The sequence below is a fragment of the Primulina eburnea genome, chromosome 11, assembly GCF_022965805.1.
Source record: "Primulina eburnea isolate SZY01 chromosome 11, ASM2296580v1, whole genome shotgun sequence".
In the NCBI taxonomy this organism is placed as follows: Eukaryota; Viridiplantae; Streptophyta; class Magnoliopsida; order Lamiales; family Gesneriaceae; genus Primulina; species Primulina eburnea.
In genome coordinates this window covers 6,195,142-6,214,660 of record NC_133111.1, presented here as the reverse complement: position 1 = coordinate 6,214,660, position 19,519 = coordinate 6,195,142, and the positions used below count along the sequence as shown (strand labels likewise).

General features: G+C 34.0%; 1 protein-coding gene across 1 annotated transcript; it reads right to left on the bottom strand.

Moving 5' to 3' along the window:
* On the bottom strand, positions 1 to 9,715 carry LOC140804492 (uncharacterized). Its single transcript, XM_073160531.1, has 6 exons — positions 9,635 to 9,715; positions 8,711 to 8,844; positions 8,409 to 8,555; positions 1,740 to 1,964; positions 1,084 to 1,579; positions 1 to 247 (listed from the first exon to the last, which is right to left on the bottom strand). The coding sequence occupies exons 2-5, from the start codon at positions 8,809 to 8,811 to the stop codon at positions 1,336 to 1,338; spliced, it is 717 nt and encodes a 238-aa protein (XP_073016632.1). The 5' UTR covers positions 8,812 to 8,844; positions 9,635 to 9,715; the 3' UTR covers positions 1 to 247; positions 1,084 to 1,335.
* Between the last annotated feature and the right edge of the window lie 9,804 nt (positions 9,716 to 19,519).

The window sequence follows — 19,519 nt, the reverse complement described above, 5'->3', positions numbered from 1 at the left end:
ACTATCCATACTTTATAGATTATAGGTATATAGATGGAGTTTTGGCAAGAACTTACTGATTTAAGCAACATCTCAGTTTTCATATTTATATAGATGTAGATTATACACAATAAATTCATCTTCATGTACATAACAATAAAGTTTCCCCTGTTATTGTCGATATACGCAGCTGCATCTGTTAGATTTCATGCAAGTCTACCCCGGCTGCATCGAAAAGGGCTTGAGCTTTGCCAAGATTTGCCAAATCCTTAGGGTTCACTTGGTTTTTAGGATGTGATAAATGAATGATTGATAATTTGATTGATAAATGTTTGATAGGATAATATATGTAATTTCAGATATATATAATATCATGTGTGGTGTGAAATAAAGTAGAGTGATAAAAGCATGACAAATTTTTTTATGACCAAAATACCCTTTAATATTGTATATTAATTTATTTTGTCGTAAATGTTTACTTTCTCCCCAACCTACTCCCTGTTTTGCACCAAAAAATCAAACGCTCTCCATCTGCGATTTGGAAACCCTCTCCACTCTCTTCGTCAGTGAATATCGAAATAGGAGGTTAGATCCGTGTTCGTAAAAGACAATTATACAAAAAAGCTGGAAAGAAAAACACAAAGTTATCAGTAATGGTTAATTTTTCTCACATTTATGAATTCTCAAAGCTTTATGCAGGATATGCAACATAAAAAATCACAAAATACCTCAAAAGCTATAATTTCTAAAATTTCGCCTTCGAAGAAGCTTCGGATTTATGCAGATCTTTGTAAGAAATGTGGATCTATGGTTGTCCAATTTCAACTACGAAAATACTGTGCAGCGACCGATTCTTCACAAGAAATAGGGATGATGGCGTGTGCAAAACCCACTTGCCATATTTTAATTAAAAGTAAGGGCTATTTTGGGCATTTTTCTTCTTCAGTATAGGTGGATAAATATTATCCAGCGTGAACTCATGGACTCAATCTCCAAGTGAAACAGTAAAATTTGTCATACGAGTAGTCAATCTGAAATTTATAAATGAAAGCAAACACAAGATTAATAAATAATCCAACACTAATAATACTTACCAAACTGAACCTTAGAATATAAACAATTAAACAAAGTAAATGGACGCGAAGAGAATTGTGATGGCTAGCTTTCCATTTAACTAATGCACCCTTCAACCAGAAGCCTGGTGCCAATCTGGACTTGAATCGAACACACATTTCACTCTTATTCTAGGAGTTGACACAGCCTTGGGTAAAGAGTACCCAAATATGCATAAATGTGAGTAATCAGTTGATACCCAGGCACATACACCTACAATCGACGGGTAGAGAACTTACAAATTCATGTATTGTGAAGGTGTTTCTCAAGGAGGTCATTTTCTTTTCTAATAGCGTCAAGCTCTACTCGTAGTCTGTCCATGTTCAAACTTCTAGAATCATATATTGCAAGCTTGGCCTCGTAATCAGCAATGTTTCTCCGGCTTCTGTCAGTGGCGAGAATCTTTTCAGTTATCTGTTCAAAGGTCTCGTGGATGCTCGCGAGAAGTGTGTGAGCTTTTCGAGCAACAGCATCTTTCTTAGCGTCCCTGTTTATGATGGATTTCTTCTCAGTAAACGGAACAATATATTGTAGAAACAAAATCTTGCAAACTCTTCTAAACAAATACATATGGACGAAAAGAATAATTCCCAGTATTTTATGCTTGGTTAAGGAGGGAAAAAAACCACCATATCAGAATATCAGACCTCAAAATTGTTTCTTCCAAAACAGCGAAAGTTCGATTAAGGCGTTCCTGTAAGGTATTACTCTCCAATTGGAGCTCCCTGGTATCTTTCAGGATCAGTTGGATGTCAGTGTCCTGTTTCCTGCTATTCTTTGTGATCTCATTTATCTGCTCTATGTAAGATCTTCTAGGAGCCAACTTGGGCTGTTTTCCAATATCGGATGAAAGCTTAACAATTTCATCCTCTCTATGAGAAGAAATAAAGCAAGTAAAATTAAAGACATAATAAGACAACTTAAGAAGTTATAGGTCTCCAAAAACACAATGAACTCCAAGCATCTATGAGATGATGGTCATCTAAAAGGTAATGGCTCAAAGAAAAAAGTAATAAATTATCAAAACATAAGATTTTCAAGAATTTTCAAATTGTTTCAGATGTACCCAAGGAAGGCAGTGTTCCACATATATATATATACATACACACACATATATATATAGGCAGTGTTCCACACACACACACACACACACATATATATATATATATATGTATGTATGTATAGTTAATCTTGTCTTCATCTACACTTCCGATCGAGCTTAGGAAATGGCCTGGGTTAATCACTCTTGGCTCGAATGCCAGGCAACAGTTGGTGTCATACTTGGGAATTAGAATTTCGGAAATTTCAAGTGAAATATGCGAGGAAAAAATATATCAACAATTTAAGTCAATACTGTCATTATGCTAAGCTCCATACTTTCTGGCAGAAGGTCAAACATTCCAACATATAGATAGCGGAAATCTAACATTTCACGTTATAAGATTGCAAGCAATGAGAAAATGCAGAAGAAAAATAGAAATACAAATTTGCCAGCTGATAGAAAGAAGCATGAATCAATTACAAATAAAAGGAAGCCATAACATTAATGCAGTTTTATTAATCAGGTTTTGTAAGAAACTTATTTTTTATATGTTGGAAATTTGAATTAAATTTAAAGTTTGAAAGAAAATTATAGCTCATGAATGTAGGAGTGTCTTTTGACTCTGCATATTCTTGAGTTACTTGTGGCTCATGATTGTGGAACTGTCTATTGACTTTCCACATTCTTGAATTAATTGGAGACTTTTGGTTTTTCATATTCTTAAGTTAATTGTAAGATTAATTCAGTTAATTAATCTTGCATAAATTTTTGTTTGTATTTTGAAACTTATAAATAGTACGTTCATTTCCTCAATCTTTATATAAAAATATATTTTACAAACACACTCAATATCTCACTCAAGCATTCCCTTACATTTCATATAGTTAGCTTTTCATCGTTTTCCGTTAAATTTGGTGATAAAGTGAATGTACGTTTTCAGTTCGCCGGTGTAGTTACTTCGTGCTAAGTTGTTGCATGGTTTTATCGTTGTATCATGGGAAACAGCTGTTCGTCCTGATCCTCGAAGCACCTTCGGAGATGATAAATCTATTTTAAGAAAATTGTACTTCGTACCGACCTTGGTTTGATTTACTGGTTTCCTATTGTTTTACACACTCGATATTTATACTTCCAGTTACACACTGCTTTTATTAGTGCTTTGTTTGTATCTATACGATCTTGTTTTCGTTTACTGCTCTATAATTGTTGTTTTCATACTTCGAATTTTAGCATTTTGGCTAACAATCTTAAAACAGATTTTGTTATACTCATTACGCAAGTTGTTGAGATATGGCTTCTGAAACGAACGTGCAAAGAGAAACTGGTCATGTTGTCCATCATGTCACTGTTCCTATTACGCCTCAAGTCGTTCCTCATGTTGCCACGCGTGCTGCTGCAATTGTTGTGACAGCCATTCACGGAGAAAAACTAGAGAAGTTTACTGGTGTGGACTTCAAAAAGTGGTAGCATAAAATGTTAATTTACTTGACAGCGATGAACCTGCCACATTATTATATGAGGATGCTCCTAAATTCAAAGAGGGTGAGGGAGATATTGAATCCGTCAGTGCTCTGGAGGCATGAAATCATTCTAATTTCCTATGCCGAAATTTTTTACTGAATGGATTGGTCAATTCGCTCTACAATGTGTTTTGCGAAAAGAAAATGGTTAAAGAGCTATGGGTATCCTTCGATAAAAAGTACAAAACCGAAGATGTTGGGGACAAGAAGTTTCTTGTTGGCCGACTTTCTAGATTTTAAAATGGTGGATTCTAAGAGGTAAGCATCCGAGTTCAAGAAATCCAAGTGATTCCTCACGAGATTGACTTTGAGAGAATGACTTTGAGCAAATCTTTCCAAGTGACTGTTATTGTTGAAAAGCTACCACCAGCATGAAAGAATTTCAAAAACTATTTGAAACACAAGCGTAAAAAGATGAATGTTGAAGAGCTCATTGTACGACTTCGCATTGAGGAAGACAACAACAGATCTGAAAGACAATTGTTTTCTCCAGTTGGTGCCAAGGCAAATGTTGTCGAGCATAGCCAAAGTTTGAAAAAGAGAAACTTTTCTCCTTCCACAAAAGATGAACCTGAGACTCAAATGAGGCATTTCAAAGAACAAGTTCTCTAGAAAATGCTACAACTATGATGGTATAGGTCACAAGGGCTCTGATTGTAAGAAGCTGAAGAAAAACCGAGAGGTGAATGTTGTAGAGAACATATCTCAAGAGGTTTCAAACATGAATCACAGTGCTGTAATATCAGAAGTTAATCTAGTGGGTTCAAACCAAGGGAGTGATTGAGCAACACTGGTGTCATTCGTCATGTTTGCTCGGATAAGCAGATGTTTGCAAATCTTGAGGAATCTGAGAATGGGAGAAAACTATTCACAGGAAATTCCACTATGTTGGAGATCAAAGGTCAAAGAAAAGTTGTTCTAAAGATGACATTTGGAAAAGAGTTGCCTCTGAACAATGTGTTGTATGTACCAAACATCCGAAAAACTTGGTGTCTGGGTCACTTCTTAACAAGCATGGTTTCCGCATTATCTTTTGAGTCAGAAAAAATTGTTTTGTGTAAAAGTTGAATGTTTGTTGGCAAAAGCTATGTAAATAATGGTTTGTTCAAACTCAATGTAATGGTTATCAAATCTGTGATTAATAAAGTTAATATTTCTGCTTACTTGCTGAAATCTTCTTGTTTGTGGCATGTTAAACTTGCACACATTAATTTGATACAATTCGTAGACTAATCAACATGAAAAATATTCATGCATTCCAAATTGATAAACAACACAAATGCAAAACTTGTGTCGAGTCAAAACTAACAAGATCATCTTTTCGAACAATTGAAAGAAATAATGAGCATCTTAATCTAATTCATAGTGATATATGTGATTTAAAAGGAGTGCAAACATGTGGTGATAAATACTTCATTACTTTTGTTGACGATAACACAAAATTTTGTAATGTATCTTCCTAAAAGTAAAGATGAAGCAATTGAAAAATTTGTCCACTACAAAAGTGGAGTTGAAAACCAACTTAGTAAGAAAATTAAGGTCTAAGAAGTGATCGTGGAGGTGAATACGAATCACCATTTGCTGAGTTTTGTGCTCAACATGGTATCAAACACAAAATTACCGCATCTTATTCTCATCAGCAAAATGACATTGTAGAGAGAAAGAATCGCATCTTGAAAGAAATGATGAATGTGTTGTTATTAAGTTCTGGTTTACCAATAAACATGTGGGGGAAATCTGTTCTAACAACAAATTACCTTTTAAATAAGGTGTCCCGAAAAACCAAGATAAAAATACGAGTTATGGAAAATAAGTTGTCCTTCCTACCAATACTTGTAAGTGTGGGGGTGTCTTGCCAAGGTAGCAACACTCACTCCGAAGAAAGTAAAGAAAGGAGCAAAACTATCGATTGCATTTTCATTGGATATGCTCAAAACAGTAACGCTTATCGTTTTCTTGTACGTGAATCTCAAATACATGATATTCACAAGAATACGATAATAAAATCAAGAAATGCTTCGTTCTTTGAACATGTGTTTCAATGCAAATCTAAAGAAGAACAAAGTTCATCCAAAAGATCACATGAGACAATTGAGAACGAACAAGAGGTAGTTTGAAGTTACACGAAGTAAGAGAGCTAGACAGAGAAATCTTTTGGTCCGGATTTCATCAAATTCATGATGGAGAGTGAACCTCATAACTTCAAAAAATCAGTTAATTCATCCGAGGTTCCTCAATATAAAGAGGCTATCAATTCCGAAATAGAATATATTTTACAGTAACCAGACATAAGAATTAGTGGATCTTCTTCCGGGATAGAACCATAGATAAAGATTAGTAATCAAATGTTACCATCAACATGGAGGACTTGACTCTTTTCACATTTATTCTCCTGTAACGAGAATAACATCAATTCGTATGATACTTGCAATTGTCGCCTTACGGAATCTTGAAATACACTAAATAGATGTAAAGAAGGCTTTTCTAAATGGAGATTTAGAAGAGAAAATTTACATGGAACAACCTGAGAGATTTTTTGTGACAAGGCAAGAAAATAATATTTGTAAACTGGTGAAATCTCTATATGGCTTAAAACAAACATCAAAGCAATGACACGAAAAATTTGACAAAACCGTAATAGAAAGTGGATTTAAATTCAGTGAATACGATAAATGTATATACGTAAAGAACACTGAAAATGGTCATATCATTTTATGTCTTTACGTAGATGACATACTTATCATTGGTAGCAATGATAAGAAGATTAAATCCACTAAAAAGTTGTTAAACTCGAAATTCGACATGAAAGAATTGCAGCTTAGCCGATGTGATCCTTGGAATTAAAATTCATAGAACATTAGAAGGGCTAGTTCTAAGTCAATCACATTCCGTGAACAAAGTCTTTGAGAAATTCAATAAGGATGACTCTGCATTGCTAGAACCCCGATATATATAAGTCAACATATATCAAGGAATCGATGTGAGTATTTCTCAATTACAATACTCTCGAGTCATTGGAAGTATGGTGTAGTTAATGAGCTGTACAAGACGAGATATAGCTTATGCAGTAAGCAAATTGAGTAGATTCACGAGTAATCAAGGAGTTTAACACTGGACAGAAGTTATCAGAATGAATGAATGATATAATGATGCAAACTGAGGTGCATCAATTGCCTGGAAATTTTCTAAATGTAATAATCAGATCCACGATGAAATCTGAGTTTATAGCTCTTGACAAATATGCTGAAAAGGCTGAATGACTGCGTCAATTTTCAGAAGATGTTTCAGGATGAGAAAAACCCGTGTCGACCATAAGTATACATTGTGGTCGCCAATCTGTGATTGGAAATGCAAAAAACAATATGTATAATGGTAAGTCTAAGCATGTACGTCGTAGACACAATTATCATTACACAATTGCTCTCAACTGGAGTTATCTCTTTAGACTATGAAAGTCAAAGAATAATATAGCAGATCCGCTAACCAAATGATTAAACAGAAAGTTAGTTGCGAAATCAAATGGAATGTGACTTAAGCCTATAAAATAAATTGGTGCAACGGAAAATCCAACTTATATTGAAAGGAAATCCCAATAACTTGGTTGAATGGGACAACTTAATCGCACTGATTTGGATCACTGTGGGAGTTATCCTAGTTCATTCCTATTACGAAACAGTGAATGTTTAGAATAAATATATGGATTTTAATGATTATGATGAGAAGCAATAAAGAATCACCTATGTTTGAGAAAAAGGAGACCGCTTCGAAGGAATTATTAGGCTCAATTCTAGACCATCTCGTAGAACCAGACGTGTGTTCATGGCAAAAAACGAACACAATGACGAGAACAAAATCAAGGTGATTTATGTGTGAAATATATCTTAATTTATATAAACGACGGAACGGTTCAAGGACATCATGTCTACTGATCACCTAGTAAAGCAATGCAGGATTCAAACGTAGAACTTTAACACCAAGATTTGTATCAATGTTCATTCATGTGGGAGATTGTTGGAAATTTGAATTAAATTTAAATTTGAATAAAAATTATGGCTCATGAATGTGGAAGTGTCTTTTGGTTCTCCATATTGATTTAAGGAAATTGTACTTTGTACAGACCTTGTATTGATTTACTGGTTTCTTATTGTTTTACATACTCGATATTTATACTTCCAGTTGCACCCTGCTTTTGTTTAGTGCTCTGTCTATATCTATATGATCCTGTTTTTGTTTAGTGCTCTATAATTATTTTTTCATGCTTCGAATTTTAACATTTTGGCTAACATCATCAACACCCATACATTTTGCTACAATGATAAGGAAGAAGTCCTACGTAATCTCAGTTTGCTTGATAAATCAATACTACATGGACCTCTTTCTCTATGCTTATTGATTTTTTCATAATAATTTCTCTTATCTTTTCGATAGCACCAATTTCAACTTTAGAACTAGATACATTCATTAGCCTACACTGAATACCACAACATTTTCATTGAAGCCTCAAGAAATTCATATTTAATGATTCTACTTTCACCAGCAACTGAATGCAATGTTTCCTTACTCTTGGGATCATATTCATGACAATCATGTTCCTAAGCATCCCAACATTTGGTACCATACAGTATTGTTTATTATAGCAGAAAATATTGTGCTAAACAAAGGTACAAACACGTAGCAATATAAAGTACAAAGCTATTTTTTTCCTAATCAATTCATATGGCCTATAAATAGTCACTTGTTATATAATTGAATACCTTCTTTTAATCTCAGCTTCGACTGCTTCAGTTTCTAATTTAATTTCTTTTATTCTTGTAAGTTTGCTATACACCTCGGGATACTGCGCATGGAGAGACTGTTCAATATTTCTTTTCTTTTCCTGCAGAACATTTTCAATTGCATCCCTACATGAATATCCAGAGTCATCCTCACAATGAAATAAATTATGACACCGTAAGCTTAAAATTCAGTCCTTAATGGGTTCAAACACTAAAATGAAAAACAAGAACCGAATGGAATGAAAACGAGAATGAAATGCAGAACTTTGTTTCTAATATACCATTCAGACTCCAGTTCCTCGAGCATGCATCTTTTCTCTAGCACTTGGTCGTGGAGCTGGACAATGTAAGATTCCATACACTGGTTGCTATTGGATGCCATTATCCTTTCGGTTTTTATCAGGTCAATCTTCCCCTGATGATGCAGCAAATCAGAAGATTTTTCAGTGAACTGCTTCTCAAGTATTTTTTTTCCTGTAATAGATCATTGTGTTTTTCCATACATAAAATGTTAACAAGACTACAAGACGGAAATAACTAGATGATATTCCTAGCAACAGAGTGACTGACACCTAAGATGGACATGTGACTAACTCTCGACACATCAAGTGGGGCACATTCGCTTGTGACCGTTCATATGGGCTTAAAGAGGATATAAATGTCCAACAGTGGACTAACTCCTCAGGATGGAGTTTTGAGTGCTCGACCAATTGCGCGGCTGATCAGAACTCCTTGAGCTCCTGAATGCCTGAGCTAGTGTTGTAACAAGCATTAGATGAAGTTTAGCCTGACAATGTATCACCAATGACTCGGCCCGAGAGAGCCCAACTCATCAAGATAAATATCCATGGATCCTAACATATTAAGATGTACCATAAAAATCAAATCTAGCAAATAAAAAAAAATCTCAAACATTCATTAAGATACCGTTCGATAAATACCAAAATATGGCACCAGTAATTCCAAATAATATTATTTGCATTTCACTTGTATCCTAGCCTTTCCTCCCAGATTTTCTAGTCCGTGGCTTGAGCTGAAGGTTCGTGTTTTTCAGGCCTTTGTTCGTCGTATGTCAACTGGGTTCTAGGGTATCAAAAAGAAACCAATCGGCTATGAGGGAATCACACAGTTTTCAAGAACATTAATCCTCTGCACTTAGATATACTAATGGATAGTATTTAAAAGCTAGCATTCATCAATTTTACCTGAGAACAATCAAACTTCTTCCCTAGTTTTGAACACCCTTGATGAATATTGGCTGCAGTCCCAACTACCAGATTCACTACTCACCGCTTTGGAGATCTTGGTATTAGTCTAGATTATTCGATTGCAAAAGCATTACAGCCAAATCAGTGGATTCCCGTAATTGGGGAAAAGGTAATACTGTGATCCCTCGAATTCGTCCTACAATCCAAGTATTTAACGATATATATAATGGAAAAGAATTTTTTTTCAGTTCTCGTTGGAGAAAAACAAGAACAAGTCAACATAATCGTACTAGGCTATTTTTAATATAGGTTCTTTGTTATCTACCAGTTATTTTGATATGATTCAAAAATAATAATAATCTCAAAAATTATTTATATGTTGTGAAAAAGTAAAAAATTTATGGTAAAAAGTAAAAATCTCAAACTCTCAAAATTTACCAAACTACATACTTTTATAATATTTTTCTCTCTACTCAATTGTGTTTTTTTTCACAAATGAGAAATCTATTTATAGAAAATCTTTACAAATAATCCAAAAATAAAATACATCATTACCTACATCATCACACACTAATTTTCAATACTTACAACTCTTATTTTCAACATTCAAATATTCAATACACACATTTTAAATATTATTTTTCAACACTCCCCCTTGTGATGATGATCATAATGATTGTATTCATTACGTGTTTTTATAATGGCTCGTTAAAAACCTTACTAGGAAAAACTCATTGGGATAAAAATCATAGCAAGGGAAAAAGAGTGCAGTCACGTAAACTCCCCCTCATGTTGACACGAACAGTTCTTCACAAATTTCGTAGATTGCGCATCCCAATATTATATATGTGCTTTCTGAATATTGACGTAGGAAGTGCCTTTGTGAAAAGATCTGATGAGTTTTCACTTGATTGAATGTGACGAACATCAATACATTTATTCTTCTCAAGCTCTTTGGTGAATGCGAAGAACTTAGGAGGAATATGTTTAGTTCTGTCGCTTTTTATGTATCATTCTTTCATTTGAGCAATACATGCAGCATTATCTTCATATAGTATCACAGGCTTCTCGTCGAATGATAATCCGCATGAGATTTGGATATGTTGGCTCATTGATTTTAACCACACACATTCACGGCTTGCTTCATGTAGTGCAATAATCTCGGCATGATTTGATGAAGTTGTTACAAGCGTTTGTTTCTGTGAACGCCAAGAAATTGCAGTGCCTCCACGAATAAATACATATCCAGTTTGGAAACGTGCCTTCTGTGGATCAGATAAGTATCCAGCATCAGCGTAACCAATTATACTTGGATTAGCATCTTTTGAATACAAAAGTCCCAAGTTCGTCGTTCCTCGTAGATAACGGAATATATGTTTAATTCCGTTCCAGTGTCTCTTTGTTGGATATGTGCTAAATCTTGCCAACAAATTTACGGCAAAAGATATATCAGGCCTTGTACAATTTGTAAGATACATAAGGGCACCGATAGCACTTAGATATGGTACTTCTGGACCAAGAATAGCTTCATCATCTTCACATGGACGGAATGGATCCTTTTCTATGTTTAATGATCTAACAACCATTGGAGTACTTAAAGGATTTGATTTATCCATATTAAAACGTTTAAGGATCTTTTCTGTATAATTTATCTGGTGAACAAACATTCCACATTCTTTTTGTTCAATTTGTAAACCCAGACAATACTTGGTTTTTCCAAGATCCTTCATTTCAAATTCTTCCTTCAAGTATGACACAACTTCTTGAATTTCCTTATTCGTTCAATGTTTAAATCATCAACATATACAGCAATAATTACGCATCAGGATGTTGTTTTCTTAATGAAAACACAAGGACATATTGAATTATTTACATATCTTTTTTTCATCAAGTGATCACTTAGTCGATTATACCACATTCGACCGGATTGCTTTAACCCATATAATGATCTTTGTAATTTCACATAATAACATTCTCTGGGTTTTGAACTTTGTGCTTCAGGCATCAGGGATTTTCATATATATATATATTACTATCAAGTGATCCATATAAGTAAGCTGTAACAACATTCATAAGACGCATTTCTAAATTTTCAGATACTGCCAAGTTAATCAAATACCAAAACGTAATTGCATCCATCACGGGAGAATACGTTTCTTCATAATCAATTCCAGGTCTTTGAGAAAAACTTTGTGCAACAAGTCGAGCTTTATATCTTACTATTTCATTTTTCTCATTTCGCTTTCGAATAAAAAAAATTCATTTGTATCCAACAGGTTTTACACCTTCAGGTGTAAGGACTATAGGTCCAAAAACATTATGTTTATTTAGCGAATCCAATTCAACCCGGATGGCTTCTTTCCATTTTATCCAATCCTGCCGATTTTTACATTCACCAAAAGATTTTGGTTCATGATAATCATTATCATTTATGATGTCGATTGCCACATTATAAGAAAATATATCATCAATATCTTCTATATCTTTTCGGTTCCATATTTTTCCAATATTAATGTAATTGATATAGATTTCATGATTCTCGTCAGTTTATGGTTCTGACAGAACATTTTCATCATCATGTGTTTCTTCAGGAACATCATTCTCTATTTTGTAATCATCATGTGTTTCTTCAAGAACATCATTCTTTATTTTGTGATCCTCGTGTTTCTCTATGAATTTTTTTTTTCGAGGATTTTTATCCTTGGACCTACTGACCTTCCACGCTTCAGGCGTTTAATGACATCATGAGTATCTTCAATTTGTTTCTTTGGAATTTCAATTCGAGCAGGGACATTTGCAGCATGTATATATGATTTAGTTACCCCTTTTGTGTCTGCAAATGCATCAAGTATTTGGTTTGCTATTCTTTGCAAGTGTACAATTTGTTGTACATCTTTTTCACATTGTTTTGTTCTTGGATCCAGATGTAACAATGACGATACATACCATGTAATTTCCTTTTCGATATGTTTCTGTTCTCCCCCTAACATTGAGAAGATTTTCTCATTAAAATGACAATCCGCAAAACGTGCTGTGAACACGTCGCCTTTCTGAGGTTCAAGATATCGAATGATTGATGGACTATCATAACCGATATAAATTCCAATCTTTCTTTGAGGTCCCATTTTTTTTCTTTGAGGTGGTGCAATAGGCACATACACCATACATCCAAAAATTCTCAGATGAGAAATGTCTGGTTCTTTACCAAATGCAAGCTGCAATGGGGAGTGTTTATGATATACACTTGGTCTGATGCGAATTAATGAAGGAGCATGTAAAATTGCATGTCCCCATATAGAAATAGGGAGATTTGTTTTCATAATCATTGGTCTAGCAATCATTTGCAAACGTTTAATCAATGATTCAGCCAATCCATTTTGTGTATGTACATGAGCAACATGATGCTCAACAATGATTTCCATAGACATACAATAATCATGAAAAGTCTGGGAAGTAAATTCACCCGCATTATCAAGTCTAATTTTTTTGATTGTATAATCGGGAAATTGATTCCTCAATTTTATTATTTGAGCAAGTAATCTTGCAAATGCAACATTTCGAGTTGACAATAAACATACATGTGACCATCTGCTGGAGGCATCAATCAATACCATAAAGTATCTGAATGGTCCACATGGTGGATGAATTGGTCCACAAATATCACCCTGAATACGTTCAAGAAACATTGGTGATTCAGTTTGGATTTTAACTGGTGATGATCTTATAATAAGTTTTCCAAGAGAACATGTTTTACATTGAAACTTATTATTCTGAAAGATCTTCTGGTCTTTCAATGGATGAGCATGTGTATTTTCTATAATTCTTCGCATCATTGTGGAACCAGGATGCCCTAATCGATCATGCCAATTGATCAGTATTGAAGAATTATCAACTACCATGTTTGATTCAATGAGACTTATATGTGTATAATGAAATCCAGTAGAGAGCATTGGTAGTTTTTCAATCACATATTTCTTTCCTGATTTATATATGATAAGACACATATACTTCTCATTCCCTTCATTCATTGTTTGAGTATCAAACCCATGGGAATATATATCATTAAAACTCAATAAAATTTTTTTCGATTGTGGTGAATATAAAGCATCATTGATCAAAAATTTTGTACTGTTAGGTAACAAAAATTGTGATTTACCACATCATTTAATCAAGTCTACAGGACCTGATATTGTATTCACCGTTGTTTTTGTTGGTTTTAGTTCCAAGAAATATCTTTTATCTCGGAGGATAGCGTGCGTTGTACCACTATCGGGTATGCAAACTTCAGCTTTGCTCATAGAATTTTTCATTTTTGAACTTCAAAAAAATATGCAATGAAATAAAATTACTGGCAATATATATTTAAATATAACACATATCATAATTAAACAATAAAACATTATTATATGAATACATGAAAAATAAATTATTGTACATTTATATTTTACCACTATATTGTTCATTTTCAGAGAAATCATTGAGAAAATCTGCAGCATCAATATTGTTCATTTCTATCCCACCAACATATTGATCATTTCCAGAGAAATCATTCAAAAAATCACCAGCATCAAAATGAGTTGAATCACTCAAACGGTCACTGAGTTCAGTGAAGTTGGTCTCCTTTCTTTCCCCTTTAATGATTCTTTATAAAGTTTACAAAGATGCTCAGGGGCTCGACAAATATGGGACCAATGTACTGGAGTACCACATCTGAAACAAGAACTTTCATATCTTTTTGAGTGATTCTCATTAACACGTGTATTCTGATGATGCCTTTTCAGTGGATGGTTTGGGACGCTCTTTTGAGATGAGTTATAAAAATAACTATCTCTATTGTTTTCAAAACCACGGCCTCGACCACGACCACGACCAATTCCACGTCCTCAACCAAAATCTTGTCTTTGAATTTGATTTTGGCTTCGAGGCTTAAATTCATTTTTACTTACAGCATTTACTTCTGGAAATGCTGTTGATCCAGTGGGTCGAGACTGATGATTTCTCATTAATAGCTCGTTGTTCTTTTCCGCCACAAGAAGACAGGCGATGAGTTCAGAATATCTCGCAAATCCACGTACTCTATATTGTTGTTGTAGAGTAATATTTGATGCATGAAACGTGAAAAATGTTTTTTCAACCATTTCCGATTCTGTGACCTCATGTCCACAAAATTTTAGCTGCGAGATTATTCGATACATCGCTGAATTATAATCACTGACTTTCTTAAAATCTTGGAATCTTAACATATTCCATTCATCACGGACGGTCAGAAGTATAATTTCTCTTATATGTTCAAATCTTTCTTTCAATCTTTTCCACAAAGCCATGGGATCTTTTTCAATTAAATATTCACATTTCAATCCCTCGTCTAGATGTCGACGCAAAAATATAGTGGCTTTTGCCTTTCTTGTGACGCCGATATGCCATTTTCTTTTATGGTCTTACTTAGACCCAATGACTCAAGATGCATTTCTACATCGAGAGTCCATGGCATATATTTTTTCCCCGTGATGTCGAGCGCAACAAATTCGAGCTTTGTCAAATTTGACATGGTGGTACTAAAAAAATTACGATGCATTTTATTAGTTAATGAATATTGTAATACAAAGTAATGGATAAACAACAAGTACAAGCATTTATAAAAATAAAGAAAACACACGAGGATGATATTCTCCGATAAATACAAGACTCGTGAGTATGATAACCAAAATAATTAAAAATAACCGTTTGATGAAGAATAATTTTTAGATAAGAAGAGAAAGTTGGAGTGATTGAAAGAGTTTGTGAGATCATATTTATAGAGAAAAAACTAGCCGTTTTTTACCGTTTATGATCGTTGGTGTACAAAAAAAATAAAGGTATGTATTTGTATAATTTTATGGTAATAATATGATATATATATATATATATATATATATATATATATATATATAATATTAGACATGTTTAAATAATTATGTATATCATATCACATTATTATAATGAAGTGTCATAATTTATTTTGTTTAAAAACCTTATAAGCTTTTATACTTGTCGTATCCCTTACCGGGAGTGTGGGATGTCGTCTTAACATCCTCTCAGGATTTATAACAAGTTTTTGAAAATTTTATTTTTATTATTTCTAATAATAACATTATATTATATATTAAATATATATACAATAAATAAATAAAAATAAAATAAATATTATTACTTTTGTTACATTTTTCTTCTATTTGGAGCTTGGAAAAGTATGGAGGACTTTTAGAGCTTCGTGCTGATAACATGTTGTGAAAAAGTAAAAATTTATGTTAAAAAGTAAAAATGTCAAACTCTCAAAATTTACCAAACTACACACTTTATAATATTTTTCTCTCTACTCAATTGTGTTTTTTTTTCACAAATGAGAGATCTATTTATAGAAAATCTTTATAAATAATTCAAAAATAAAATACATCATTACCTACATCATCACACACTAATTTTCAATACTTACAACTCTTATTTTCAACATTCAAATATTCAATATTCAAATATTCAATACACACATTTTAAATATTATTTTTCAACATTATATAATTTTTTTACCCATTTTAAGAAGAACATAAATTCTCTTCAAAGTCATAAAATCGATTCTTGATAAATTTACTTATATAACTTTAATTAAGAATTTTTTTGTGATTGCACTCAATGCTTGCGATTTATAGTTTGTATCAAAACGACTTATTTATTATGCAGTTTGATCTATGTAAAAATTTGTTATGTTTGTAAGATCGAGTTATGATACAATTAATTGGGGGATCGATTTGATCAATGAGTGATTCTCTGTGAAATATTATGGGTTCTTTAGAAAGAACTTGACGATCTTTGGTGTAATGCATATAATTAAACCAACGTCAGAGTTAAATACGATAACCAGATCTAAAAATATGAACGACCAAATCCTAATCTAGAAATTTAAAAGACCAAATTATAACATGACCAACTAAAAGAACAATAAACACTAATGCGGATAAAAATCATCATGCTATTCCATGTTTCCCATGTGTGCACCGTTCGTAAATTTTATCCACTGCTGAAACTGATCCACTCAGATTTGCGGGTTGTTTGTCACTGGGCTTGAGTTGGGGCATGGAGTCCATTACATACCTATCCCATGAGACTCGTGGTTGTCCTCGGGCATGAAAATAAGGGAACTTGATAGCAAGTGTCGCATCATCTTTCGAAGACGGGTCAGACAGACAAAGGCCAAGTAGCTAATGGACCAAGACCTCCGAGCAAATGTCCCTCGTCGTTCTTTGTGAACGTCGTGTTGTGAACCAAGAGAATCACAATCAACACAAGTTTAAGACTACAAGAAAGTTTTTAAATTAAGAGATAACACGAAATAATGTAACAGACACAGAATAAACTTTCGGCAAATGTGAATGATGGTGGGGCATATATTAATAGTGTTGGTTGACAAACGCAGCGGAAAAATTCAACAATTGTTTGCAACATGTTTTCATTTAATGAATAAATGAAAACGTGTTCCACAATACGCGTAGAAAGATCTATAAATAGAGCTATCTCCCCTCATTCTAATCATCCCTTCTGATGCAGCCAAAATTAATGAGTCGTGTAGATTGCGGACACGAGATCTGACTGGTTGGTAAATTGGTCGGTCTACTTGGTCGGTAAATGAGCTCACCTGGCTAGTAAACGGATCCACGTAGGAAATATACAGTTAATTTGCAGGGTGTCACCTGCGTCACGAGCACTCGATAACTGGGCATCAGGAGGGTTCCTGGCATACACACTCTGATGCTCAAGTCAGTAAGCAGTTCAAAGAAAACTCGGAGAACTAAATAACTTTTACAAAAAATGATAGACTCCCCGAATTGTGTTACAGTCCCTCTATTTATAGATTTTTAGAAGTACTTAATGGGCTTAAGCTTTCGCAAGCATCATCCAAATTCTGGGTCTCAATAATGTTAAAACTAAACAAATAATTAATTGAATTAGGCTTATTCGATCGGGCTTATTCTTATTAATCTAACAAATAATTAATCGAGTCGGATTAAATCATTATTGGGCTTGTACCCATCATCTCAAGCAGCATGAAACCCTAACTAAATAAACTCTAGCCTCCTATCACCACCAGTCACGGTCATTGCTGCATCTCGTCACCAACATGTATGTGTGTTCAAATTTCGGATAAAACTGAAAAAACCGGCCGAACCGTAAAATTTGGTTTTTTTGGTTCGGTTCTTTCGGTTATTTTACCGGTTTTCAGTTTCGATATTACGCATTTTTAATTTTTCGGTTCGGTTTGAAAAAACATAAAAACCGAATATACGAGAATTCTTTGTTTTTTATTATATTGTACTCCAAACATGTCCTAACCTAAAAATTAAAAATAAAACATAAAAATAAATGAATAAATAATAAACTAATTTATTTAGGTTTTGAGATTGACATTTGAAATTGACGATTCAGAATTTTAGGCTTCAGCGACAAAAATCAAGATTGGAGAAAACTCAATGCTTCGAGCCTTTGTTGATGATATTCGTTTTTAAATTTTTCTAGATTTTATTCTTTATATTGCTTCGATCCAAACTATTTTATTCTTTATCGGTTGATGATACTCGTGTTAAAATTTTTCTAGATTTTATCATTGATGGAAGAGATTCTTGCATTATTGATATATAATTGTGACTTGCAATCAGGTTTGTTAAGTTGATCTAATTTATATGAACTTATTCTTTTTCATAATATGTTGATATTTTAATTTCCCTACATATGAGGATTTTTGTTGCAGTAGTTGATGGATCCAATGCTGGAATTATTCACTATCAACATATCCAAATTCCAAATTGCTTACAATTGTCATAGCTATATTTTTTATTATTTTATTTTGATATTTGTGAGAAACTTAACAAATTGGTTACACAAAATAAAAACTATGCCTGTTTTTTATTATTTTATTTTGATTTTTGTAAGATAATCCAAACCAATTTGATTGTGATTTTTTTTTTATTTTTTTTAAAATTTATAACGTACAACTTCATTTATAACTACAATTATTACACAGACCGTAATAACCAAACCGTAATACAAAAAAACCAAACCAGACCGAATTAAAATGGTTTGGTTTAGGATTAGGCATTCGAAAAATCGTAAATCGAAAAATCGAACCGAAGTTTATTAAAACCGGACCAAACCGACCGTTGCACACCACTACGGCAACATGCCACTGGTCTCCCCCAAAGAGCAATTCTTCCACCACGGCTCCGATCCACGAACGCCATAGCAAGACCATCTCCGCCTCATGGATCGCACACCAGAATGTCCCTTTCTCCTAACAGTTAAAAAGCAACACCGCCTTTGGTTAAAGGTCTTGCCGCTGCCGTCACCGCCCGAGAACCTGTGCTTGGAGAAGAAACTCACCACGGGCACGACCATCTTCATATGGTATGCTCCCCCCCTCAAGTAGCAGCCATACGATCATCAGTGCCGCCGCCGCTACATGCCACCAACATTGCCGATGAAATCAATGCCAAAGCACACAACTCCACAACCACAGACAGGGTCACCGGAGAATGCAGAATGACCATCACCATCTTCGCTCCGTGAACAATAAGATTTTCACAGTGCTGCCTTCATATCCAACCACAGTAAGCGTCGATGATCCACCGCCCTTTCGACCGATCGCAAACAATCATCCCTCTTCCCAGCAGTGAACGACTCATCTCCATATCCACCAAGTCGCCATATATACACCACATCAGCAGATGAAATCGAGCAATTCTGCCATACAACAATTCAAAACCCAAACTAAGAAATAAAAAATAAGTAAAAAAGCGTAGATGAGAAAACCGTCTCGTTTCGTTCAAATATGAAAGAATGGAAAGATTATTTAAAAGT